Source organism: Lathamus discolor, chromosome 18 (assembly GCF_037157495.1).
Source record: "Lathamus discolor isolate bLatDis1 chromosome 18, bLatDis1.hap1, whole genome shotgun sequence".
Taxonomy (NCBI): Eukaryota; Metazoa; Chordata; class Aves; order Psittaciformes; family Psittacidae; genus Lathamus; species Lathamus discolor.
The window spans coordinates 5102554-5126959 of record NC_088901.1 but is presented as its reverse complement, the minus strand read 5'-3'; the positions used below and the strand labels follow the sequence as shown (position 1 = coordinate 5126959).

General features: G+C 53.8%; 4 protein-coding genes across 10 annotated transcripts in view; 1 reads left to right on the top strand and 3 right to left on the bottom strand.

The window, feature by feature from the left end:
* Nucleotides 1-641: 641 nt before the first annotated feature.
* On the bottom strand, nucleotides 642-4040 carry GALE (UDP-galactose-4-epimerase). Of its 3 annotated transcripts, XM_065697937.1 has the most exons (12): nucleotides 3898-4040; nucleotides 3429-3485; nucleotides 3098-3224; nucleotides 2866-2981; nucleotides 2549-2662; nucleotides 1876-2052; nucleotides 1660-1773; nucleotides 1496-1562; nucleotides 1306-1391; nucleotides 1121-1198; nucleotides 870-984; nucleotides 642-784 (listed from the first exon to the last, which is right to left on the bottom strand). In XM_065697937.1, the coding sequence occupies exons 3-12, from the start codon at nucleotides 3216-3218 to the stop codon at nucleotides 729-731; spliced, it is 1044 nt and encodes a 347-aa protein (XP_065554009.1). In that variant the 5' UTR covers nucleotides 3219-3224; nucleotides 3429-3485; nucleotides 3898-4040; the 3' UTR covers nucleotides 642-728. The 3 variants fall into 3 exon arrangements, with proteins under 3 accessions (XP_065554009.1, XP_065554008.1, XP_065554010.1); XM_065697936.1 differs by lacking the exon at nucleotides 3429-3485; XM_065697938.1 differs by lacking the exons at nucleotides 3429-3485; nucleotides 3898-4040 and adding an exon at nucleotides 3829-3849.
* Nucleotides 4041-4832: 792 nt separating this feature from the next.
* On the bottom strand, nucleotides 4833-8971 carry HMGCL (3-hydroxy-3-methylglutaryl-CoA lyase). Of its 2 annotated transcripts, none has more exons than XM_065697537.1 (9): nucleotides 8857-8971; nucleotides 8443-8529; nucleotides 8211-8318; nucleotides 7747-7842; nucleotides 7074-7222; nucleotides 6692-6755; nucleotides 6170-6358; nucleotides 5902-6027; nucleotides 4833-5555 (listed from the first exon to the last, which is right to left on the bottom strand). In XM_065697537.1, the coding sequence occupies exons 1-9, from the start codon at nucleotides 8905-8907 to the stop codon at nucleotides 5454-5456; spliced, it is 972 nt and encodes a 323-aa protein (XP_065553609.1). In that variant the 5' UTR covers nucleotides 8908-8971; the 3' UTR covers nucleotides 4833-5453. The 2 variants fall into 2 exon arrangements, with proteins under 2 accessions (XP_065553609.1, XP_065553610.1); XM_065697538.1 differs by lacking the exon at nucleotides 8857-8971 and adding an exon at nucleotides 8618-8716.
* An 882-nt stretch (nucleotides 8972-9853) lies between these two features.
* FUCA1 (alpha-L-fucosidase 1) lies at nucleotides 9854-14745 on the bottom strand. Of its 4 annotated transcripts, XR_010616532.1 has the most exons (9): nucleotides 14360-14745; nucleotides 13309-13443; nucleotides 12967-13104; nucleotides 12645-12750; nucleotides 12018-12218; nucleotides 11621-11811; nucleotides 10585-10684; nucleotides 10215-10303; nucleotides 10003-10089 (listed from the first exon to the last, which is right to left on the bottom strand). XR_010616532.1 is itself a non-coding variant. In XM_065697534.1 (8 exons), the coding sequence occupies exons 1-8, from the start codon at nucleotides 14704-14706 to the stop codon at nucleotides 9958-9960; spliced, it is 1350 nt and encodes a 449-aa protein (XP_065553606.1). In that variant the 5' UTR covers nucleotides 14707-14745; the 3' UTR covers nucleotides 9854-9957. The 4 variants fall into 4 exon arrangements, 3 of the variants coding, with proteins under 3 accessions (XP_065553606.1, XP_065553607.1, XP_065553608.1); XM_065697534.1 differs by lacking the exon at nucleotides 10215-10303 and having other exon boundaries at nucleotides 9854-10089; XM_065697535.1 differs by lacking the exon at nucleotides 10003-10089 and having other exon boundaries at nucleotides 10096-10353.
* A 2494-nt stretch (nucleotides 14746-17239) lies between these two features.
* LOC136023271 (lysine-specific histone demethylase 1A-like) overlaps nucleotides 17240-24406 on the top strand; it is a 30215-nt gene continuing 23048 nt past the window's right edge. The window contains 2 exon segments of the mRNA XM_065697567.1: nucleotides 17240-17547; nucleotides 19443-19608. Of these exon segments, the coding sequence (XP_065553639.1) occupies nucleotides 17263-17547; nucleotides 19443-19608 (451 nt within the window). The 5' untranslated portion in view covers nucleotides 17240-17262.

The window sequence follows — 24406 nt, the reverse complement described above, 5'->3', positions numbered from 1 at the left end:
TGGGCAGCGGAGCAGAGCCTTTGGCAATGGGGTTGTGGACGTGGCTGCCCCAGGCAACGTGGAAGCAAAGCCAGGCCCCAGCCCAATCTCATGGCAGCAGGGGGGCTGCGTGCAGCACAGCTGGGCCCAGGGCTTATGGCTGGGGCTCCTCTGGAGCACAGCGGAGATGAGAGTTTGTGCCCAAAACCACACTGGGGGCAGAGAAAGAGGCATGGGGCTGGGGGGAGCCCCTGGCAGCCATCAGGGCCTTGCCCCTGGGGAGCTGGGCTTGGGATATGCTTGGTCCCTGTAGATGTTGGAGATCAGGGGGGGTTCCGGGGGCCTAAGGCCATGAGGTAGGTGCTCAGCACCCTCCCTGTACCCAGGGCAGGGAGGCAGTAGGAGTCCTGGTCTCCCCCTGAAGCCAGGAACAGCCCCTGCCCCCCGAGCTGGGTGGGTTGGGTGCAGCAGGGGAGGGGTGGTTCAGGTCCCTGCTGGGCTGGGCACCAGCCCCTGTGCAGTCCCACGAGGGGTCTCTGTGCCCTGGGGGCCAGAGCAGGGCCCTGGCTGTGTTTTCCCTTGTGTTTCTGCTCTGAGATGCAAAGGACCTGGGGGAGTGGGGAGGATGAGGAGTGGAGAGGCTGGGGCTGCCCCACACCAGAGGCAGGAGGGGAGTGGAACTGCACCCAGGGTGATCACAGCCTCGCTGGGGAGCAGCCCAGGAGCCGGGGGAGCCCCGGGGCCATGGCTCAGTTCTTGCTGAAGCCTGTGGGATTCTGCAGCTGCCACCGCCACAGGTCCTCACCTGCAACAGGGAGAGCCAGGGTCAGGGCGGGCAGGAGAGGCACAGCCGCTGGCACAGGGCAGGAAGGGGCTGGGGATGCTCTTACACATCTTGTCCAGGCCAAAGGCAGCTTTCCAGCCCAGCTCGCGCTCGGCCAGCGTGGGGTCAGCGTAGCAGGAGGCCACGTCCCCCTCGCGCCGGGCCGTGATCCTGTACCTGATCTGCAGCGAGAGCAGCACCAAGGGGCTCAGTGGAGGGGAGGGATCCGAGCCCCAGGAGCTGAGGGAGCAGTGCCGGGGGCTGCCGTGGCACTGAGGGCTTGTGCCCGTGGCCCTGCAGGCGCAGGTCAGACCTTACCTCCCTCCCTGAGGCTCTCTCCATGGCCTGGACCATCTGCAGGACAGAGTAGCCGGTGCCTGTGCCCAGATTGTAGATCTGGAAGGAGAAGACATGGGTCTGCTGCTTGTGCAAGGGGACAAGGGCCAGGCCCCATTTTAGCATCCCCAGGGCCCAAGCCCCACAGCCCTGACCGCCTCCGGTACCTTGCAGCCGCAGTTCTCCTTGAGCCTCTTCAAAGCAGCGATGTGGCCCTTGGCCAAGTCCACAACATGGATGTAATCCCTGACGCCTGCGGGGATGCAGAGGGTGAGGGCCACGCTCTCCTGCCCAAAGGGGTGCAGCCAGGCTGGGCAGGGAGCTGCAGGGGCTGGGGTCTCTCTGCTCCATCCATACCCGTTCCATCATCTGTCTTGTAGTCATTCCCAAACACACTCAGGAATTCCCGGCGCCCCACAGCCACCTGCACAGAGGGACAAGACCAGGAGAGCCCCGTCAGCCTCTGCCCCACCCAGGCACCATGAGCCAGGGGGTCCTTGACGGCTGCAGCGGGGCAGTACCTGCGCCACGTAGGGCATGAGGTTGTTGGGGATCCCCTGAGGATCTTCTCCAATCAGGCCTGACTCGTGGGCACCGATGGGGTTGAAATAGCGCAGGAGAACGGCATTCCAGTCCTGGGGAGACACATCCATCCCGTAGTGCCCGGTCACCCCAGCGTGCTCCAGTGGGAAAAGAGCTCAGCTCCCAGCCCTGCGCACCCGGGGGCAGCTCCGCACCTTCTCTGCTTTGCAGAGATCTCGAATCATCTCCTCGATGAAGTACTTGGATTTGCCATAGGGGTTGGTGCAGCCTCCAGCTGGGTGCTCCTCATCCAGGGGCAGGTACTTGGGGTCTCCGTAGACGGTGGCAGAGCTGCTGAACACCAGGTTCCTCACGCCGTGGGCTTTCATGGCCTGAGGAGCAGGGAGCAGCCACCACTGAGCCAGTGAGCTCCATAGCCCAGCTCAGCCCCTCTGCTCCTCCCGAGCAGGATTGCACCCAGCACCACACAATCACAGAATGGTTTGGGTTGGAAAGGACCTTAACATCATCCAGTTCCAACCCCTGCTGTGGGCAGGGACACCTCACACTAAACCAGGTCACCCAAGGCTTCGTCCAACCTGGCCTTGAACACCGCCAGGGATGGAGCATTCACAGCTTCCCTGTGCAACCCATTCCAGTGCCTCACCACCCTCACAGGAAAGAACTTCCTCCTTATATCCAATCTAAACTTCCCCTGTTTCAGTTTGAACCTGTTACCCCTTGTCCTGTCACTACAGTCCCTGATGAAGAGTCCCTCCCCAGCACCCTCATAGGCTCCTTTCAGACCCTGGAAGCTGCTCTGAGGTCTCCATTCAGCCTTCTCCAGGCTGAACAGCCCCAACCACTCTGCCTTCCGGCTCCACTCACCTCCAGCAGCCGGATGGTCCCGGTGAGGTTCACTCTGTAGTACTCCAGGGGCTTCTGCACCGACTCTCCCACTGCCTTCAGCCCCGCGAAGTGCATCACGGCTGAGAAATGGTGCTGCCGAGGGACAGAGCTTGGTGTGAGCAGGAGGCAGGAGCTCCGGGCAGAAAGCAGCCATAAGCTTCCCCTTGTCCTCTCCATGGCCAGGAGGAACGTTTGCTGCTCACAGCACCTCCTCAGCGCTCTCTTCCCTGCCCAGCTCCTGCCTCCCCACCCCAGCACAAACCCCTTAGAGCCTTCCTTGGGGCTCTTGCTCTCACCTTGCTGAAGAGCTCCTGCAGCGCTGCCCCATCGGTGATGTCCATCTCCTGGAAGAGGATGGGCTGGCGCACGAGCTGCTGCACGCACCGGAGGCTCTCGGGGAGCGCATCCGCCCCTGGGGACAGGGAAGGGAGCGAGGCGCTGGGGTAGCTGGAACAGCCCCAGCACAGGCTGAGAGGGGCCGAAGCCCTGGCATGGGATGGGGTGGGGTGGGATGAAGGCGCGCGGTACCTCGGATGGCGTTGTGGAAGTTGTCTATGACCACGGGGACGTAGCCAGCCTGCACCAGCTCCAGCACGCAGTGGCTGCCGATGTAGCCAGCGCCGCCGGTCACCAGGATCTTCTCTGCCATGGCTCCCTGTGGAGGGAGGGCCCTTCAGTGCGGGGCTGGGGGGGGACACACACGAAGCCCCTGCGCGGGGAAGGGACGGGCAGGCCGTGGGCAGCGCCGCACCAGCCCTGCCTGCACCAGGACATCCGGAGAGGGCAGGGCAGGAGCGCGCCCCGCGGCACCGCTCGCACCTCCCGCACAGGCGGGGTGCAGCTGACACGTGTCACGTACCGGGACAACCCCCTCGCTCTTCCTTAACTCCAGCCAGGATCGCGCAGGACCCGCGCCCTGCAGCACAGATCCCTCGGGATCCATCCCACGGCGCAAGGGCAAGGACCCGGCCGACAGCGGCGGGGCGGGTGCTGTGCCCGGGGCTGCCAGCTCTGCCCCTGCCCACCCGGCTCCCCAGCCTCCCCTCCCACCCCGTGCCCCCCAGGACGGCGGCACCGGCTCCTTGCACAGCGCAGGGACACGGCGTGCGCGGGGTGACAGCCGGGAAGCCAGGCCGCGGGCAAGCACCCCCGGTACCGACTCCAATCCCCGCCGGAGCCGCACCGAAACCCAAACGCGCCCCACGGCGCTGCCCTGCCCGTGCCTGCGGACGGGGGTTACCCGAGGGGCCGGGCCTTGCCTGAGGGCGCTGGAGCCGGGCCCGGCGTTACCTGAGGGGCCGGGCCCGCAGCTCGGGGCCGGGGCTCACCTCAGGGGCGCGGGGTCTCCGGTCCCCGCCGCTCTCCCGCCGCCGCTCCGGGTCTGCCCCCGCGCCCGCTGCGGCCCCTTTAAGGCCCGGCCGCGAGCCCCGCCCCGCCGGGGCCGCGCGCGCCGCTCGCCCATGGAAACGTGTCACCGGAGCTACGGGGCGGCGAAGGGGACAGGGAGACACGGAGCGCGCATGCGCGGGGGGCGGTGTGGTGAGGGGGTGGTGATTGGCTCAGAGGAGGTAGGGGGCGGGGCCAGCAGAGCACGGAACACGCGTGCGTGCATAGAACATGTGTGCGCAGACCACGTGTGTGCACAGAGCACGTGTGTGCATAGAACGTGTGTGCACAGAACACGTGTGTGCACAGAGCACGTGTGTGCACAGAACACGTGTGTGCACAGAACGTGTGTGCGCACAGAACACATGTGTGCACAGAACACGTGTGCACAGAACGTGTGCGCACAGAACATGTCTGTGCACAAAACGTGTGTGCACAGAACATACATGCATGCAGAGAATACACATGTGCACAGAACATACAGGTGTGCACAGAACAAGCGTGTGCACAGAACACACATGCACAGAATATACACATATGCACAGAACATGTGTGCACAGCACATACACATATGTACAGAACATACGTGTGCACAGAACACACACAAGTGTGCGCAGTGCATGTGTGTGCACAGAACATACACGCATGCAGAGAATACACATGTGCACAGAACATACAGGTGTGCACAGAACAAGCATGTGCATAGAACACATACATGTGCACAGAATATACGCATATGCACAGAACATGTGTGCACAGTACATACACATATGTACAGAACATACATGTGCACAGAACACACACAGGTGTGCACAGAACACATGTGTTCCACACTGCCCCAGCCCAGGGTGAATAGAAAAGGCACCAAACCAGCAGCCAAAGCTCCTTAGCTCATTTAATTCAACTCAATTTCTAATAGTTTAGAATATTAAATAACGTGTTCATTACTCCTGGTAGTTAGAAGTACCTTACAACAGATACAGCCCATTATGACAACCCCTAAACACTAAGGCAGAAGGTCCAAGGCTGCCCCTGGCACTTGAATGAGGAAGGGGAGACCTTCAGTTTCAGCCTTAGCATCTGTAGTGAGGACAGAGAAAGACAGAGAGGTCGAGCCTGACCTGGAGACGGGCTCTAATAGGAAAAGCTGTGCTTTATCCCCTGCTGGTAGCATGATGGCAACACCCTCTCAAGGCAGAAGTTACCAGACCCTGTTCTGAGCTGGTGCTGGAGACCACAGCTCCCAGGCAAGGGCTGTGGCCACTACTTCTCCCTCAGCCCATCACATCCTCCCTTCCCTAAGGCAGATGGCTGATGGCATCAAGGTTGCACACAGTAGTCCTGGGGTTTGTTTCTTCTCATTTCGTCACTGATTCTGATGGATTATGCATTTCCTCCCAAACACTGCGTCTGGAAAGGGCACCGATGATCAGAGGGGAAACCCAGCCAGCCTGGATCCTTCCTTTCTTCTTGGTCCAAGAAGAAACTCCATCTGGTATCACAGTCTGCAAGAGGCCTGGGACACTTTGGAATGGGTTCGTCTGTTGAGAGCATTGCAAATAAACGTGCCCGCGTCCATCAGCTTCTGCAGATCCACACCCTTCATGGAAAGAAAGACAAGACACACCTTGGCACCAGCTTTGCCAGTCACACTGCCCTGTAACAGACTAGCAGGGGTGAAGGGGCCCCAGTGGGTGCTTTCACAAGGCCCTGGGTGCCTGCTGCTCACTGGTGTGACTCAGACAGTGAGGGTGAAATCACAGTGCGCTGGAAAAGGGCAGAGGAGTGGGCTTGGCATGGCACAACAAGGCCCCCACCAGACCCACAGGGATCCTGCGTAGCTCTGCCTGCTTCACTCAAGCTCCCTAGGTCACATTCTGCACCCCTGCTGAAGCCCGAGCAGAGCCATGGTACAAGGGGCTCAGCTGCTGCAGGCTGGTGCTTACCGTGTGGATGCCCAGCCCGTGCAGCATGTACACCAAGTCCTCCGTGGCAACGTTTCCTGATGCTCCTTGGGCATAGGGGCAGCCTCCAAGGCCAGCGACAGAAGCATCAACCACGCTCACACCCATCTGCAAACGACCCCACCATCAGTAACCCTTAACCAATGAACTGTGCCTCATCCTGCCCCTCAAATCCACAGTTTACAGCAAGCACAAAACCAAACCCCAAGTAAACACGAACAGATGCAACACTCCAGAGCAAGGATCTTACCTGAAGTGCTACCAAGATGTTGGCAAGAGCCTGCCCGTAGGTATCATGGCAGTGAACAGCCAGAGCCCCAACTGGCACCTCTTTCATGACAGCTGTCAGCATCTCCTTCATGCTCCCCGGGGTCCCAATGCCGATGGTGTCACCGAGGGAAATCTCATAGCATCCCATCGAGTACATCTTCTTTGAGACCTGTGCAGAAGCCAAGGTGCTTACTGAGAAGGCAGCTCGGTCATTCCATTCCCCAGAGCTGGACACTGGCTGTAGACAGGGATCGGTGCATGCTTCCCTGGAATGCAGCACCTTGGGAACTCTTCTTCAGGATCAAACATCTGCAAGTCCCCACAGCTCCCTCAATTCCCATCCATTCCAGCTTCACTCAGCCCTCCCCACCGTGGTGGCAGCTCCCTGTAACCTTCCCCAGTCTCCCCTCAGTCCAATTCAATGGTTGGACACCATTTAATCCTCAGTGTCCAAGTCACGTCCATAAAAGCGAGACAAAACCCACCCAGCTGATGAACTCACCTCTGCAACTTTAGCTGCAGAAATCTTCCCCTCGTAGGGACAGCCAAGGACACAGGAAACGTATCTGTGGTTAAAAAATACACCCTTAGCTAGAGAACTGCAGTGAGATTGTACCGGCCAGGCCAGGCAGGGCTTGTGCTGCACCTCACATGCTCCATACAATGGAAGAATTCATTTCCTATTCCAAAAGTCAGCGTGTTAGTGTGACTGTTCCCACACCAATGCTTCTCCATGCACTGAGCTCACATGTCCGGCACCCATCCCGGTAGAGAGACACCCCCCAAAACCAGGTAAAGCTGCAAAGCAATCCCCCTGCGCTGCCCAGGCCAGCTCCACAGGGAGGAACCGGGGCAGTTACATCTCTGCAGCAGGAATCCCTCACCCACGGACAGGAACGTTGGCTGCTCTCGCTGCTGTCATCACTTCACTGAACCGCTCCAGACTCTCCTCGATGGAGCAGTTGATGTTCTTCTTTGTGAAGAGCTCAGATGCTGCCCCGAAGACCGACACTTCTTTGGCTCCTGCTGCCACCTGCCAGCAGAAAGCACAACTTCAAGTGAGCTGATTTCTCTTGCGAGGGGAATGACAAACACAACTGCAATGCTCCCATTCTATCAAAAAGACTTCTCCCCCACTTTCCTCCTGAATAACCCAATTCTTTCCTCAGTTCACTCCACAGCAAAACCATGATGAGATCCAAGTCTCACACCAAAGAAGTGTGAGGTTACAGAGGCAGCAGTACAGCTGGGTGCAGTCAGGAGAGCCGCGGGACGCGCAGGTAAGACTGACAGCACCACTGCCAATTCAAACAGGTGCCTTTTTAACAACAGAAGATACTTCAAGTTATTTTCTATTATAGACTCATGAATAATTAGGGCTGGAAAGGACCTTAAGATCCTCTACTTCCAAACAACAGATCCTTACTCCCCCAGCAAAATGATCCCTTGGAAAGGAGCTACAAGATGAGACTGCTGCCTGCAGGATGGAACATAGCGTTCCCATCCTTAACCACAGCCCGGGAACACTGCGAAGGTCCTGATGCTGCCACCTCTTACCGCAGCCTGAAATCCCTTCAGGTTCGGGGTGAGCACAGGGTAACTCACACCAGGCAGCTGGGTGATCCCTTGCATGACTTCGGTATGGTCAGCCATCTGCAAGGGGAACAAGGAGAGGTTGCTGAGGGCGACAGCGCCCACGTCTGTGAATGAGAAATCATTTCCAAACCCTGTTTTTATAATGGGGATGGAACTGTTTCGGAACCAGAGCAATGGGCCCCTCAAAGGCAGCAGAGCTGCACCCAGAGTGGGAGCAGTCACCCGCACACAGACACTGCTGGTACCCGAGCTGCTGCCTGCTCCTCCTCAGGGTCCAAAGGGCTGCGATGTCGCAAGCACCTTTATTTGGCTTTGCTCTTTCCCAGTGGCAGGGATTTGGGAGCAAGCAGAAGCTTTTGACCAGGTTACTCTCCATGAGGAGGCATCTTCTAACACACAGTTCTACTGAACACTTTAATACTGACCTGGGGAACCCACTTGGGGGAAACAAAGCTGGTGGCCTCTATGACCTGAAGCCCCGTCTCGCCCAGCATGTTGATTAAGTTGATTTTCACCGGTGTCGGAACAACGTTCTAAGAAGAACAGAATTACTGTCGGTTGTTATTGCCACAATACACAGAAACAAAAACCACCCAGCGCAGGCTGCTGGTGGCACCACGGCCCCTGCGCTTGGGGCAGCCCCGCTCCCGTCCGTACCTTCTCGTTCTGGAGCCCATCGCGCGGCCCCACCTCCACCACCTTCACCCGCTTCGGGAGGGCTCCGGATGCCGCCGCGGAGCTGACCTGGGGACAGAGGGAGAGCGTCAGGAGAGCGCCGAGCCCCGAACGCCGGGGCCGGGCCCCGAACCCGTGGCCCCCGGATCCCCCTCACCGGCCGCAACGGCACCGCCCAGCGAGGAAGCAGCCGCCGCGCCGCCGCCATGTCCGACCGCTCTCACGTGACCAGACGGGGTGTGTATGTGTGTGTGTGTGTGGCTTCATGGTCACATGACAGCGGCGCTGCCGAGCTCCCCCGCCGTGGATCCCGATGATCCCGGTCCCCGTCCCAGCCCCGGTCCCGGTTCCCCGCTCGCCGCCCCCCCCCCCCCCCGAGAGGGACCCCGCTCGTACCGGTCCCCGCGTGCCGTCCCTCGCCAGCGAGCCCGTGTCGCACTGCGGCATGTTTCCCTCCGGCACCGGCACCGTGCGGCCGCTCGGGAGCCGCTCATCACACGGAGGCTTTTCCGCTGGCCCGTGCCCCTAAATAGGCACCGCGTGTTTGTTTTGGATGAGCGCCCTCCAGCACCAGAAGCTACCGGCGTGACCGGGTTGGCAACGGGGCCATCACCCTGTTTCCCCTTCTTAACGTGGCTCCGCGTTTGTATCAGCATCATCACGGGAGCCAGGGCGATGCCCCGTGAGCAGGTCACTGGTAGCCGGTGCCAGTTCTCCAAAGTCCACACAGGTTTCTCAGTACAGATCGCTGTTTGGCAACTGAGGTGCTGCAGCGGGGCCAGAGAAGGGCAATGGAGCTGGTGCAGGGCCTGGAGCACAAGTGTGATGGGGAACGGCTGAGGGACCGGGGTGGGGGGGTTCAGTCTGGAGAAGGCTCAAGAGGGACCTTATTGTGCCCTACAACTGCCTGACAGGAGGATGCAGCCAGGAGGGGGCTGGTCTCTGATCCCAAGGAACAAGGGATGGCTCAAGAGGAAACCGCCTCAAGCCGCACCAGGGCAGGTTTAGATGGAGATGAAGAACAATTCCTGCCCCAAAGGGTGCTCAGGCACTGGAACAGGCTGCCCAAGGGCAGTGCTGGAGTCACCAACCCTGGAAGTGTTCACACACCGTGTAGATGAGGCCATCATTGACGCGGGTTAGTGGTGGCCTTGGTAGTGCTGGGAAATGGTTGGTCTTTATGACCTTAAAGGTCTTTTCCAACCCCTATGGTTCTGTGATTCCATCAATTGAGCACACCAGAACAAACCTTTTCTGCTTACAGCTGCGTTCCCCAGAATATAAATAATGGATCTGTATTAGACCACGATTTTCTATAGCTGATTTCTTCTAGATCTCTTCAAACATGGCCGCTTGACACCTAGATCACAGGCAAAAGGGACCGGAAGAGAGATTCTCTTATGAGAAAACCAATTTATTCAACAGTAACTGAAAAATCCTCCTGGATTCAGTTTGAAGGGAAGGCAGGGGCACATTGCTGCTTCCATCCTGCAGCCATCACTTCACACCCTCAAGCTTGAGTGCCCAGCCAGACTGGGTGGATGGAGGCATGCAGGGCAGTGTTACGAGCAGTCCTTCACCAGGGGACTTCTGCCACTTCAGTGTTCCCACAAGCCCCAGCATGGTCACCTGCAGAGGAGGGCAGGGGAAACGCTCAGTTGTTTTTTTACTGTGCAGGCTTCAGCCCTGTTTGTTTAGAGCAAAGGGCACCCCAGCATTTGCGTCACTCCAATGACAGTGAGGGGTCAGTGTACCTGATTTGAATTGGAGACGCAAGACCAGTGATTCCTTCTGTGTGTGAGGCTTGTTATTTACCTCCCTGTGCCAATAGGATCAAAAAACTCTGGGGGGAGAAGTGTCTCTGCTTGCTCTGTGGCAGACAATAAGCCTGTCCTGGTAAATCATACCCAATGCCCTGTGTTAACAGTGATCCAAAGGCTGGAGAATAATCTGGGATTCTGCAATGATCTGGAGGCAGGCCAGAGCACCCCAGGGCGAGAAGCACAGGATGACAATTTCCACACTTTCCCCAGTTTCCAAATGAAGCCAGGTTGGACCCTTCCCAGCTCACACGTGCCCAGGACAGACCCTCAGAGGGTGTTATCTGTTTACCAAGCTCCTTACTTGTGTGTCTGGGGATGGAGCAGGTGAGGACAGCTGCAGAACGTTGTCCCGAGGCCAGAGCAGAAAGATGGCGTAGACAACAGGTCCCTTAGAAGTGTACCTATAAGAGCGAGGTCAAGAGCCACATAAGAGGCTATGTAAGGGTGCTGGGACTATAAGGATGCTGGGGAGGGACTCTTCATTAGGGACTGTAATGACAGGACAAGGGGTAACGGGTTCAAACTTAAACAGGGGAAGTTTAGATTGGATATAAGGAGGAAGTTCTTTCCTGTGAGGGTGGTGAAGCACTGGAATGGGTTGCACAGGGAAGCTGTGAATGCTCCATCCCTGATGGTGTTCAAGGCCAGGTTGGACAGAGCTTTGAGTGACCTGGTTTAGTGTGAGGTGTCCCTGCCCATGGCAGGGGCTGGAACTAGATGATCTTAAGGTCCTTTCCAACCCTAACTATTCTATGATTCTAAGAGAGAGAATAGATACGAGTTTCCCCATCCCAGACGGCACAAGAACACCAGCTGCCTATTGCCACAGCTCAGCGGTCCCCTACTTTCCCCTCATCCCAAAACCTGCCACTTTGGACCCACCATTTGGCCAGGCAGCACTGGCTGATGAAACCCAAACAAAGTCCACGTGTCATTTGCTAATCTGTCCTTGCCTCATCTGTGGTCAACAGAGCGGATATGCTGCTCTTTGCTCTGCATTCCTACCCTGAACACACGGCAGGAAGCAAAATAACTCTGGTTTGTAGCAGTTTCTGGTTCACTGTTGCCCTTCTCAGCTGGGTAACAGAGATCAGTGTCGTCCTCTAGCAGCTTAAAAGCAAACATCTCTACATTTACAAACTGTATGTGTTCAGATGAACTACATTCGTGCAATTCAAACTAGAGAAGACCTTGGGGCAGTACCTGAGCACTCCAATTGTAGCATATTGCTGCAGTGCCATCTGCACCTGATGGCAACACTTCAGAGCATACTAAATGTAAGAACAGGTTAAGGAAGCCATGCCAGCTCAGATGACACCATGCAGCAGGGTCCTTACCACACCATGTCTGTGCTGTTCTCCATCTGTACCCTCCATGGCTTCGTTTCATAAATCGCCTCCCCATTAGTGTCCAGCCATCTCCCAAGGGCCAAAAGTCTTTCTTGGAAGATGGGAACAATCACCCCTTCTTTTGTAGGTCCCACATTGAGCAGGTAGTTGCCTCCAAAACTCACAGTCTGCACTAGCTCCTGTGACAGATAAACCAAGGTAACAAATGGCATTATAATCACCTCTGAGAAAAAAGGAATCTGAGGAAGGCTTTGTCCTCATCAGCTGCTCCTTTAGCTCCAGCCTGATTGTGTGGAACACAACAACTCTTTCAGCAAGCAGGAGGCTGAAGGAAACCTCTCAGTAAATCCCCCCATACCTGTTATTCTGGTTCCAGATTTCTTACCTCAATGATGCTTGCTTCATCCATTAACTCTACAATGTTCATGTTGCTCCGATAGCCCCAGGACAGCTTGTCAATGGAGGAGCACATCTCCCACTTGTGAGCTGGCAGAGTCCCTGGCTTGTACTTGTCAGCACAGTTGTAGTAGCCTCCGTGATGGCAGGAGCAGTTACGGCACCAACGATCATTAACAACAACAGTGTCCTGAAAGAAGAAACTCAGCTCAGTGGGGAGAATGTTCTCCCTTTTCAGCTTGCATTATCCCTCCTAAGTTAGCAAAGGCATCTCAGGAGGTAAGCACCTAAACCCCACTGTGTAATCAACAGAATGAGAGCGAGGATCCTCCAGAGAAGGCTGAATTCCAATCTGGGAGAACCTCTCTCTATTCACTCACAGTATTTGCAGAAGTTGAGGCAAGAAGGTTCCTGGGCTCTGAGCCTCTCATGTGTGTGCTGTAAAGGCCACTGGAGTCTTCCCAAGGAACACAGTTTAGGCTTTTGTGCATGTGAAAGAATAAGGCACATTTGGTATTTGCAGCGGGTTTCTGTCTTGATCCCATTCATATCTCACTGCTCCCAAACCTCCCATACCCATAAAATGCTGGCCATGAGGGACCGCTGAAAGTGATACCTTGACAGGACTGTCGTTATAGAGCCAGGCAAGGAAAGAGGTAGAATTCCAGTATGACTCTGGAGCATCCCAGTCTCCATCCGACCAGATCAAATCAGGTTTGTATCTAACAGAGAGATGAGTGTTATTTCACAGTGGCTCATTTCCTCCTCCCGCAAAGGAACACTGTGTTCCTGGCGATGGAGCTTCCTCTTCCTACTGCCTGCCATTACCAGGTTTATGCTTCACACAAAGAATTAACATTTGTCCCCTCTCTTCTCTGAATCTTTCTCTACACTACTGAAGCCAGGACTCTTGACTTCTAAGCAGTCGCAGCTCTTACTTTAGGACGAGATCATAAAGTTCTGGCATCGTCTTCTTTAGAACGAAGTTCTGGGTCTTGAAGCCACTTTCTTTGTCAGCTAAATAGAGTGGATTAAACCACTCTAACAGGGAGTGATAGAGCCCATAGCGGATGTTGCTGGAGGACAGAGAACACAGAGGAAAGGATTAGGCTGGCAGGAGGGATTAAGAACCAGAGGCAGATCAGGTTATTCGCATTATTACTTCACAGAAGACTTTAAGAACTGTTTTCTCTATATTAAACTAATGATCTTCCACTGTTTGTCAAGAGCAGCCAGGAGAATTCAAACGACAGCAACAGCAGAGTTTAGCAGTGCCGTACCTCTCCCTGAGAGCTTGTCCCAGCTCTCCTACCAGATCCCGGTGCGGCCCCGTATCCAGAGAATTCCAGTTCCAGGACACGGATGAGCCCCAGTTGGTGAAGCCTTCGTGATGCTTCGTGGTCAGTACCACATACCTGGGGGGAAAACAACGTACTTCATCAGGATGACAAAGGAAATACCCGAGACATTCCCCAGCCTCCCTGGCAGGCCCAGTCACTGTAAAAGCAAGGGGCTGAAGAACCATGCTGCGAGGAGCCCTCTTTGAGGGCTCACTGGAGTGAGACCCCACTTGCAGCACTGGGTGCAGTTCTGGTGTCCTCAGCATAACAAGGACATGGAGCTGCTGGAACAAGTCCAGAGGAAGCCACAAGGATGATCAGGGGCTGGAGCACGTCCTGTATGAAGATGGGCTGAGAGAGTTGGGGCTGTTCAGCCTGGAGAAGAGAAGGCTGCGTGGAGACCTCAGAGCAGCTTCCAGTGTCTGAAGGGGGCCTATAGGGATGCTGGAGAGTGACCCTTCATCAGCAACTGTAGTGACAGGACAAGGGGTAATGGGTTCAAACTTAAACAGGGTAAGTTTAGATTGGATCTAAGGAGGAAGTTTTTACTGTGAGGGTGGTGAGGCACTGGAATGGGCTGTCCAGGGAAGCTGTGAATGCTCCATCCCTGGCAGTGTTCAAGGCTGGGTTGGACAGAGCCCTGGGTGACCTGGTTTAGCGTGAGGTGTCCCTGCCCATGGCAGGGGGCTGGAACTCAATGATCTTAAGGTCCTTTCCAACCCAAACCAGCTGGGATTGCATGAGTCTCTGATCACCCTCGAAGTAAAGAAGCAACTGCAGAATAACAGAGGGGTTTTAACACAGGAAGAGTCGAGACTTAGGAAGCAGCAAGACCCAGCACCCCCTCAGCACCGGGTGCTGCTCAGGGACCCCGCAGCCCCTCGGGGACCCCTGAATCCTGCTGGGGACCCCAGACACGGCTCCCACAGTGACCAGGGACCCGCCATCCCCTCAGGGGCCCCCACGCACCCGCTCAGCGCCCGGCACTGACCTGGCCCCAGCCCGCTGGAAGAGCCGGGCCCAGTCTCGGGGCTGGAAGTCGCGGGCTGTGAAGAGGGGTGCGAAGTCTGCGTAGGTGGTACCGGGGGGGAAGCGGCTCCGCACGAAGCTCTCGTAGTCGGCGCGGTGCTCGCCCCGCCAGTGCCACCAGAACCACTCGGAGCCCCAGGCCGGGACGGAGAACACCCCCCAGTGCACGAACACCCCGACCTTGGCCCGGTCGAACCAGGCCGGCAGCGGCCTCGCGTCCAGGCTGGCCCAGTCCGGGCGGTAGCGGAGCGCGGGCACGGCGGGGCCGAGCGCGGAGGCCGCGCAGAGCAGCGCGAAGGCCGCCGCCATTGCGGCCGCGGCGATGGCGCCGCCCAGCGGCGGCGCTGCCCCCGGCGGCTCGGACGCGCGGTGCGGCCGCGGGGGCTGCGTGCGCCGGGGCAGGCGGCAGCGCGCAGCGAGAAGGGGGCTCGGGTAAGGGCGCAGCGAGGGCCCGAACGGGGCTGAGAACAGAGGAAACGTGGAGAAAACGGAACAAAGCAAATAAAGTGGTTGTAATGAAGTGAACAGAACTCGTAGAGTCGCAGAATGGTTTGGGTTGGAAAGGACCGGAGGATCATCCAGTTCCAACCCCCTGCCACGGGCAGGGACACCTCGCACTGAACCAGGTCAGCCAAGGCTCTTGGACACTGCCAGGGATGGAGCACTCACAGCTTCCCTGGGCAACCCATTCCAGTGCCTCCGCACCCTCACAGGAAAGAATTTCCTCCTTAGATCCAATCTAAACTTCCCCTGTTTCAGTTTTAACCCGTTACCCTTTGTCCTGTCACTACAGTGCCTGACGAAGAGTCCCTCCCCAGCATCCCTATAGGCCCCCTTCAGACACTGGAAGCTGCTCTGAGGTCTCCACGCAGCTTTCTCTTCTCCAGGCTCAACAGCCCCAACTTCCTCAGCCTGGCTCCATACAGGAGGTGCTCCAGCCCCTGATCATCCTCGTGGCCTCCTCTGCACTTGTTCCAGCAGTTCCATGTCCTTTTTATGTTGAGGACACCAGAACTGCACACAGTGCTCCAGGTGAGGTCTCACAAGAGCAGAGCAGAGGGGCAGGATCACCTCCTTCGCCCTGCTGGTCACGCTCCTTTGGATGCAGCCCAGGATCCGGTTGGTTTCTGGGCTGCGAGCGCACACTGCAGCCGGCTCATGTTCATTTTCTCATCGACCAGCACCCCCAAGTCCTTCTCCGCAGGGCTGCTCTGAATCTCTTCTCTGCCCAACCTGTAGCTGTGCCTGGGATTGCTCCGACCCAGGAGTAGGACCTTGCACTTGTCATGGTTGAACTTCATAAGGGCATCAGCCCACCTCACAAGCGTGTCAAGGTCCCTCTGGATGGCATCCCTTTGTTAGTGTAGGAACAAACACATAACCACTGGCATGGTTATATGAGGTGCTTTATTGCAGCGCTGGGAAACCAGGGGTACGCACCCAAATCTGGTTCCAACCTCGTCACATCGCGTCCGCAATTTATATCCTAAAAGTTTCACAATTAATACATATTCAACATGGGTGACAACATTTAACTAATACATACGCATTAAGGAGTGCCACATCAGTCTATCCTCTACGCTTGCGCAGCCCCCTCTGGTGGTCGCCTGGTGGTCGTTCCGATGTAGTAAGTCTTCCTCAGATGAAGTAAGAAGTCTTCCTCAGGTTGTCCTCTTCACCTTTCCCTTACTTGAGTATATTCCAGTCCTTGTGTGGACGCTAGCATTTTCTTATCTTCCTTTGACTGCTTCTGGCATGCTTTTCTGGCTATCTTATGCACAGGTTCTACTTGGGTATAGTCTCCAGTACCTATTTTTCTAAATCCACCCATACACCTTCCACCATATATGGTTATGTTAGGTTTTTACTAAGACTGCTATTGCAACACTGGCTACAGAACAGCCGTGATATAAAACCACAAAGTTATAACATTTTCTAATATACAAAACCTCACTATTGATTCATAAATTTCTCAAACATAATCATTTTATATATAATTTTATACAATTGTTTTTATTATACAAAATTCTGCTTTTTTCCAACACCTTCCCTGCAGTGCATCAACCGAACCACCCAGCTTGGTGCCATCGGCAAACTTGCTGAGGGCGCACTCAATCTCACTGTCCATGTCAGCAATGAAGATGTTAAACAAGATCGGTCCCAACACCGATCCCTCATGAATGAAAATTAATAAAAAACCGATGGGTGTTGGGGTACTTACGGAGCATGGGGGGGTTTGGGGTCCCTATGGGGCACTATGTTGGTAGATGCTGCTGTTATCGCAATGCCAGGTCCCCATTAGGATCGGTGGTAGGTACATGGAGATTCATTGTACCTGCCATGTGCCTGCCACTATTTGCTGCTCTGCTGCATCACTCACACGGGGTGAGATCTGCAGAGGTGCCCCCAACACGGCGATGCACCCTGCCTTTGCCACCTACGACTCCGTCTGTGCGCTGTATCTCTGGTGTCCTCTCGGCTGCGTCCAGCTCTGGGGCAACAGCACAAGTGGGCATGGAGCTGTCGGATGGAGCTGCTGCGAGGGCTGGAGCAGCTCTGCTCTGGAGCCAGGCTGGGAGAGCTGGGCTGGGGCAGCCTGGACAAGAGAAGGCTCCTGAAGGGGAGACCTGAGAGCAGCTCCAGTGCCTGAAGGGGCTGCAGGAAACCTGGAGAGGGGCTTGGGACAAGGGCCTGTAGGGACAGGGCAAGGGGAATGGCCTGAACCTGCCCGAGGGGAGACTGAGCTGAGCTCTTAGGCACAAGCTCTTCCCTTCTGCCCCGGTGCGGCCCGGACGTGACGTAAGACGGCGGCGCGGCCTCCCTCCGGTCGGGGCTCGGGCTCCTTTGTGCGGCGCGGCCGGGGCGATGCTGTCGGGGGGCAAGAAGGGCGCGGAGGCGGCGGCGGGCGGCGAGGGCGGCCTTGAGGCTCCGGTGCCCCCGCCCGCCGCCGCGGGGGCCCCGGGCTCCTCTGCCGAGAGCGGCGGCGCTGCGGAGCGCACGCCCCGCAAGAAGGAGCCGCCGCGGGCCTCGCCCCCGGGCGGGCTGTCCGAGCCGCCGGCCGCCGGGGCCGCCCCTGCGCCCGGCGCCGAGACCACGGGCATCGCCGAGACCCCCGAGGGCCGCAGGACCAGCCGCCGCAAGCGGGCCAAGGTGCGTGCGGGGGCGGGCAGCGCGGTCCCCGCGGCCGCGGGCTGTGTGCGGGCTTGTTGCGGCCGCTGGGGCTCCGGCCCTGCTCGGTGCCGCCCGGGTGTCAATAGCGAGATTTAGCGATGAAACTTAAGGGCTGCAAACAGCCCCTGGTGATTTGTGCCTTTGCGGCGTGATCCGGTGTGTAATACCCGTGAGTTGCTCTGCCCATGGGGACATCGCCGTTTCTTCTGTGGCGGTTTTATTGGAAACCTCCTTGCGGAGGATGTTGGCGATCTCTGCTGCGCCCAGGGCTGGGTGTGCGCGATGTGGGGGCTGAAAACACTCTTGGGAGCTCTGTTGTGCTGTAGCCACGGCACTGAGTGGCTTCCTCTTCAGAGCTCTTACCTGGTCTGATAGCTCGACCGGTCCTTTGTATGGAGGAGCTGCTGGGTAGGTCAGTTTGGTGCATCTTGTAACCTGCCTGAGGGGAGACTCTTAGGCACAAGCTCTTCCCTGTGAGGGTGCTGAGGCGCTGGCACAGGGTGCCCAGAGAAGCTGTGGCTGCCCCATCCCTGGCAGTGCTCAAGGCCAGGTTGGACACAGGGGCTTGGAGCAAGCTGCTCCAGTGGGAGGGGTCCCTGCCCCTGGCGGGGGCTGGAGCTGGAGGAGCTTTAAGGTCCTTTCCAACCCAGACCGTTTTGTGATCTCTGAAGGCACCATGCCTGGGTTTTACTTGCTTTACAGTCGTCTGTTTACAAGCAGGAATCAGTGCAGTGTCTGTGGGTTTGCTAAGGGTGTTAATCTCTTTTGGCAGAGCATCTCCCCATCATCACTTCAGGGTAGCACGGGGTCACCTTACTGTGAATGTCTGTGGGGTGAGCTCAGTTGAGGAGGGTGTCCAGGTTGAAAACAAACCTAGGGAAAAGCTTGGAGTGTTTCGTTGGACTCGGTTGTTCTCTGAAAGTTGTGTGAGCTCCAGGAGGAAGGGAGGCTTCAGAGGGCCTTAGGGCAGAAGCAGTTTGTGTTGGGTTTAGATACCTGCGATAATGGTGCCGTGGGATCATTGAAACTTGCTTCAGAGCCTGGGTTCACAAGAGATCCTGGGGGTGCAGCGTTTGCTGGGCAGTGAGAACTCAATGTGCTGCGCAGGGAACGTGAGCATCTGAAAGGGGCTCATGGAGCGTGTTGAATTCAGGCTTTCCTGTACACGACTTCCCAGTGCTGTTGGGAATTGTGCCCGTTATTGCCCTGTCTTAATGAACTTGGACTGTGACAGACGTGTCGATCTCTTGAGGATACATGAAGAGTGGCTTTGGTCATCACAAGGTGACCTCTAGGGTGCTGGAGGGCCGCAGCTGCTTTCTCTTTGTTTTCCCATGGCTGCGTATTGAGAAGTGGTTTATCCCCTTTCCAACAGGTAGAAATACACAAACTTTCTAACTTGGGGCAAAAAGCCTGGTTTCTGAACCGGTGTGAGATGCACCCAAGGAAATCCATGTGGGATTTCCTCAGTGAATCTTGTGTCCAGATCTGGTCACCCACGTTTGACAGCTGAATTCAAGCTGGAATATATGGATTGGACATAGAGGTGATTTGTTACCCCTGGGCTTGACGGGGAGGTGAAGAAGGGGGAGAAAGCCAGAGAGGTTGAACGATAATGTAACAAATACCGATAAACTGGGTTCTGTAGGAGCAGGAAGTTCCTGTTATTGGACAGTTGGGTGCCGAAGACTTTAGTGGAGATAAGACAGGGAACTCACAAAGCTGTTGGAGGTTTTATCACATGGCAGCCATAATAAGACAAGGTAACTCAGGCCTTTTGAGCTGTAGGTAATTTTGTTGTTTGCAGTGTTCATTTTAGCAGGGAGGCTTAGAGACATCTTCAGTGCGTTTATCCTCTGTGGTGCTTCTTACAGGTGGAGTATAGAGAGATGGATGAGAGTCTTGCAAACCTGTCGGAAGATGAGTATTACTCTGAAGAAGAGAGAAACGCTAAAGCTGAGAAAGAGAAGAAACTGCCACCACCACCTCCACCACCTCCTGCAGAAGAGGAGAATGAAAGCGAGCCGGAGGAGCCATCTGGTGAGTAGAGAGACCTTCTTCTCCTTCTCTGACACTACTTACCTGTTCTATTGCCAGAAATTAAGTGGGGTCAGGTGCAGCATCATGAATCGAGTCAGGTTTTGAATGACTGTTCTACAGTGTTTTCTTTGCTGGCCCAGTTTGGGAAGGAGGGGAAATCAACAGCAGAGCAGCCTGGTAAAGATGGGAATATGCATGATTTAATTCCAGATTTAATAAGCCAAACTTCTCATGCTATATTCTCATTATCCTTATTGACTTGTCTTTGGAAGCTTATTGACCAGAATAGCCTCTTTGGCATTTAACTGTCACACCTGCTCGTGTACCGACAGTCACTTATTCCTCTGAGAGGTTAGATTTACTGAGGGGATCGCTATGCAGGAGAGCAGATTTAATCCACAGTGATTCCTGTGGCCTTAAAACTATGACTGATCTTAAGTTCTGGTTGGATCCTGTTTGCTTAAACTTCAGTGCTTTCCTTATTGCCTTTGACAGACTTGTCAAGCTTCACTTTTCATTGGGAAGGTTTTGGGTCAGTCTTGTTCAGGAAGCAGCTGCTTTTGAGATTTCGTGGGGTTAGCAGTACCCTCTCCCTCTGTTGTGTTTCTGACTACTACCAGTAGCTAGGTCTGGTGTTGATGTATCACTCTGCTATGTACAAAATCACACTTTGGCAAAGTATAGCTGTTGCAGAGACTCTCTGAGGTGATGCGTGCACCAGCTGGTTTTAGACAGTAGCTGATATCTAGTGACTGAACTTTTGGTAGTTCATCACTGATGTGGATAACCATTAATGTGCAGTTCTGCTGCTCTTATTTGGCTTCTTTTGGCTGGCAGGTTTGAGAACGTAGACAATGTGACTGTCAGGTTGGGGATACTTACCCTCAGTGTCAGAAAATACATTAATAGCCACAGTTGTGTGCTGTCTCTTGGGATTTGTCCCTGTAATCTCTTTTCAGTTGTGGCTGTTGGCTTCTGGCTGATACTGGAATAGTGTAGCTTATCTGCTTGACTGAAATATTTGCAATGATGAAAATCCTCCCTGCCCCCAGCTGAAGCTGATCTATCAGAAATGCAATTTTGATATGTGTAATTAAGCAAATATCTTAAAGTTTTCCATTTAATTTAGCTCAGACTTTGGGTTTAATCCCTGAGACCTCATATTAACACATTTCTGATGTTCTCAGATGTTTTGTAAGAGATCTCTCGGATACCTCTGCCGTTTTACACCTCTAGGAGTGATTACTGGAATCAGTTTGAGGTATAATCAGTGAAGTGTTTTATCCTGTGAAGGAAGAGTTGTGGAAAATAGGCAGTGATAGACACATGCTGTTCTATACATACAACAGTCTCTTAGGCAGTTATTCCACAAGCACTCGATTTAGTCATCTAAATACAACCAACTTGAGAATGGGCTATATCCAGTGGCCTAGAGATAAGGAGATTTCAGGTCATTGTATCCTTTCGCCATTCCCAGAAATACTGTGATATGCATGAAGCAGTGATGTAGGAAGATGACAGATTTTCCATTGTCATTCCATAGTTAGTCCTGCTGTATTTCCAAAGGCTTCTGAAACCATATTGGTGGATCTCTGTTAATACAGGTGTCAGGAGCAGCAGGTCATCTCTTGCTGGCTGTTAAAGTGCACTGAAACTTCTAATTCAAACAGCCATTAGCAGGAAGGGGCATTGGAGTCTGCTGTGTACAGTAACAGTGTTTATGATTGAGTTGTTTTTCTCTCTGTTGCTGCTTTGAAGCAAAAAGAAATGTTCCATTAGAAGTATTAAATAGGACAGTAATTCTAGAGCAGGATTGTGTATTGAAAATACAACAAACTACAACAGGTTGTTTGTGTATTGCTGTTAATTTGTTCTCATTGCAGACCTGAATAATTTCCTTTGTATGTTTAAAGGCTGTAAAAACATAGGTAGTGCAGTAGAGGTGTAAAGCTGTCATGTTACAGGTTATGACCTTTTGTGTTGAAAAGCCTCATTGTGCATATTTAACCATGTAATAGGGACAGTAGCTGGTGTTTCATTAGTCCTCACTGTCAGTTTGCAGTAGAAGGGGGTTATTAAATATCACACTTCAGGTGACAGCAAAATGCTGGTCATATTTGGGGTGGGTTCCATTGATGTGTTCAGCTGTGGGAAGTTCCAGATGTTTTGGCTCTGTGAATTGTTATAGTCTGGATTTGCAGGATCTGCTGCGTTTTATTGCAGAGCAGTTTGAAAAGGTGCAAGAGGATTTCATGATTAAGATCCTTAAAGTATCTCTCCTCTTTTTTAATAGGGAAATATTTTCTGTTGGCAAAAAGCTTCCAAACTCGCTGTCAGTGCTGAGTGACATTTGTGGTGTTTGCCAATATCCCTTTGAAATTAGGAGCTTGCTGCTTTCGTTTTTCTCTTCTAAGGATCTTTCTTGTTTGTCCTTGCCAAATGGGATTTTCCCTTTTCTGGCCTCCTGAAGATACTCTTTACCAGCTCCTTTTCTTCCTTTTGTCTGTGGGCATCTTGTGCTGTTTTCCAAGAGAGTGCAAGACTGATCATGATGCAGATGAACGTCAAGTGAACAGTCAAACTTAGTGCTGCTCTCTCTGTCTTCCATCTGACTTGTCTGTTTTCCTGATGGAATTCAGTACACATTTGTAACCATGGGCCACCAGTCTTGATTTTAAAACAGTACGAAAGGGACTCTTTGTTGCCCTTCTTCCTGCCTGCTCCTCAGCTGTTGTTCTGTTGCCTTGAGACTTCCAACAGATTCTGCTCCTGCTCATGTTGTGTTGGGCTGCAGTAACTGGATGTCAGCAGGGACCAGCAATTCACTTGCTGCTCTTTTCCTTTGCAGCTGGAACCTGACTTTCTTAGGGGGAAGGAGAGGCAACCTGCACTGGAGGCCCTGTTTCCATACTGCTGTACTTGGACTGGGTAGTGATTAGAATAGTGATAGTAATAGTGATGCTTTCTTTTTTGACCTGGTTTAACTGTTCCTAACAGAAGAGGGGAAAATGCTGATGTTTTCTTGTAAGTAACCTGGGAGCAATTTTTTTTCCACTTCCTCATTGTCAGTACTAATTTAGGGATAACGAATGCAAGAGGCTGATGTCAGCATCTTTTCCATGTCTTAATTTACAGAAGGCATAAATACAGCTTTTCCTGCAAATGAATGGCCTGTGCTGGAGGTTAAATATGAACGTTTTTGTTGTGTTAGTCTTTCCCAGAAAGGAAGCAGGTCTTGGAATGTGCCCAGCAAAATAAAGTACTTCCAGTGTAGATGAAGTGAGACATTTTTTCTTGCTGTTCCAGATATATTCATATAATCCTGATTTTGGGACTTCTGAGGCCTCTGAAAATGCAGTTATTTGTCACAGTCTCTCTTGCGAGTTTCTGAACGTGTTGCAGCATTGCAGATGTTAATCCAGGTTATCAATGTATGAAAACTTTTGGTTCGCTTTCTGTGCCTTTGCTTTAGGGGTGAGATTTGTAATTCAGCCGAAATTCAGCTGCAATTGCAGTGTATCCCCCGAGAGCCTCAAATTGCAGTCTGGCAAAATTGGCCACCCAGTTTCAGCCTCTGAACAGTAATCTTAGCAGTTGTGTGTTCAGCCTTAGGCTAGGCCTTACTCTTGCCTGTCTGGAGATAACACTTTGAGCAGTTCTGCTCTAGGAAGTGACTGTTCCATTTGCTACCATGACCTCAGCAGTTTGTTTCAGTGGGGATTTGCCTGGACTTGAGAAAGCACCCAATTTGCTGCCTGTTGAAGCACTGCTTTGAAGGAGCCTTGGTACAGCAGCAGCCAAACAGTGCTGGGCTGTCCCTGTAGCGTCCCATGGCTTTCTGCTCTCTGGAGATGGCAACAGTAGGCAAATACCTGACTGTGCAAGGATATTGCTTGCAAGCTGAACGTGGAGCTATTCTATAAATCTCTTGTGACCATGAGCAGTGTGTGAGGTGACCTACATTACCTTTGGTCCTGCAGATACCTCGGCTGTACTCCATCTCTGTTCCTTGTTGTGCTGTAGTCCCGTCAAAGCTGCTATTTAGGACTTGCATGCAGGCTAAGGCAGTTTTGAGACTTCTCCAGATCCTTCAGATGAGTGCTTTGCCTTTCCTCATGTTTCCATCCCTGAATACATTGGAAGACTGATGTCTTTCAGTGCTGGGTATTGATCACATTGCATGGATTGATACGTACTTGATTCAGAGGTGGTCTTTATGTGTTAGAGCACTGTTGGTGGATCAAGGGCACCGAAGCCAAAACAAGTGGTCTGAGCCTTTCAAACCCAGTTCTGTCATCAAGCTTCAGGGAGGGGTTTATGGCAGAATACTAAAAAGAGCAGGCTCTTTTGAGAGTAAGAGGCTTTTTGGAATGGTTCAGACTATCCCCTTGCACATGGAGAGACTCAGGACAGCCAAGGGCAAGGTTATCAAATTCCTATGGTTTGCGACCCATGGAATGTGATGGTACCCACCCGCCAGATCTCGACAGTAAGAAATGTAAGCTTATTAATCAAATCCTAGACATTCATGAAGTCGATCATAAGTATTTAGCCACTAGGAATGCTACATGTTGTGTGCTTCTTTCTGTCCCATTAAGTCTGATGTAAAGCGTTCCGATAACATGGATAACATGTAGAAGACTGCAGAGATTGGTGCCCTGAACCTAGGTTCCAGCAAATGGGGTTCTCAGGAAATGGGTTTAGCTGGTTGGTGGAATTTAATATCTACAACGCCAACTGCCGGGCCTTTGTGTCCAGTATGGTTTAACTTATGGAGTAAGGTCCCTGAGTTCTCCTC

What these genes read in the sequence shown, in the direction of transcription:
- HMGCL (XM_065697537.1), bottom strand. Translation starts at nt 8,907, where the DNA reads ATGCCGCAGTGCGACACGGGCTCGCTGGCGAGGGACGGCACGCGGGGA. An exon ending in TGAAGGGATTTCAGGCTGCG is followed by an intron (nt 7,223 to 7,746) that starts GTAAGAGGTGGC and finishes TTCTGCTGGCAG; the next exon opens with GTGGCAGCAGGAGCCAAAGA. An exon ending in ACGGGCTGGGCATCCACACG is followed by an intron (nt 5,556 to 5,901) that starts GTAAGCACCAGC and finishes CTTTCCATGAAG; the next exon opens with GGTGTGGATCTGCAGAAGCT.
- FUCA1 (XM_065697534.1), bottom strand. Translation starts at nt 14,706, where the DNA reads ATGGCGGCGGCCTTCGCGCTGCTCTGCGCGGCCTCCGCGCTCGGCCCC. An exon ending in TTCCAGCGGGCTGGGGCCAG is followed by an intron (nt 13,444 to 14,359) that starts GTCAGTGCCGGG and finishes TTTTCCCCCCAG; the next exon opens with GTATGTGGTACTGACCACGA. An exon ending in ATGAAGCAAGCATCATTGAG is followed by an intron (nt 11,812 to 12,017) that starts GTAAGAAATCTG and finishes TATCTGTCACAG; the next exon opens with GAGCTAGTGCAGACTGTGAG.
- GALE (XM_065697937.1), bottom strand. Translation starts at nt 3,218, where the DNA reads ATGGCAGAGAAGATCCTGGTGACCGGCGGCGCTGGCTACATCGGCAGC. An exon ending in CTTCCACAACGCCATCCGAG is followed by an intron (nt 2,982 to 3,097) that starts GTACCGCGCGCC and finishes CCCTGTCCCCAG; the next exon opens with GGGCGGATGCGCTCCCCGAG. An exon ending in GGACCATCCGGCTGCTGGAG is followed by an intron (nt 2,053 to 2,548) that starts GTGAGTGGAGCC and finishes CCTGCTCCTCAG; the next exon opens with GCCATGAAAGCCCACGGCGT.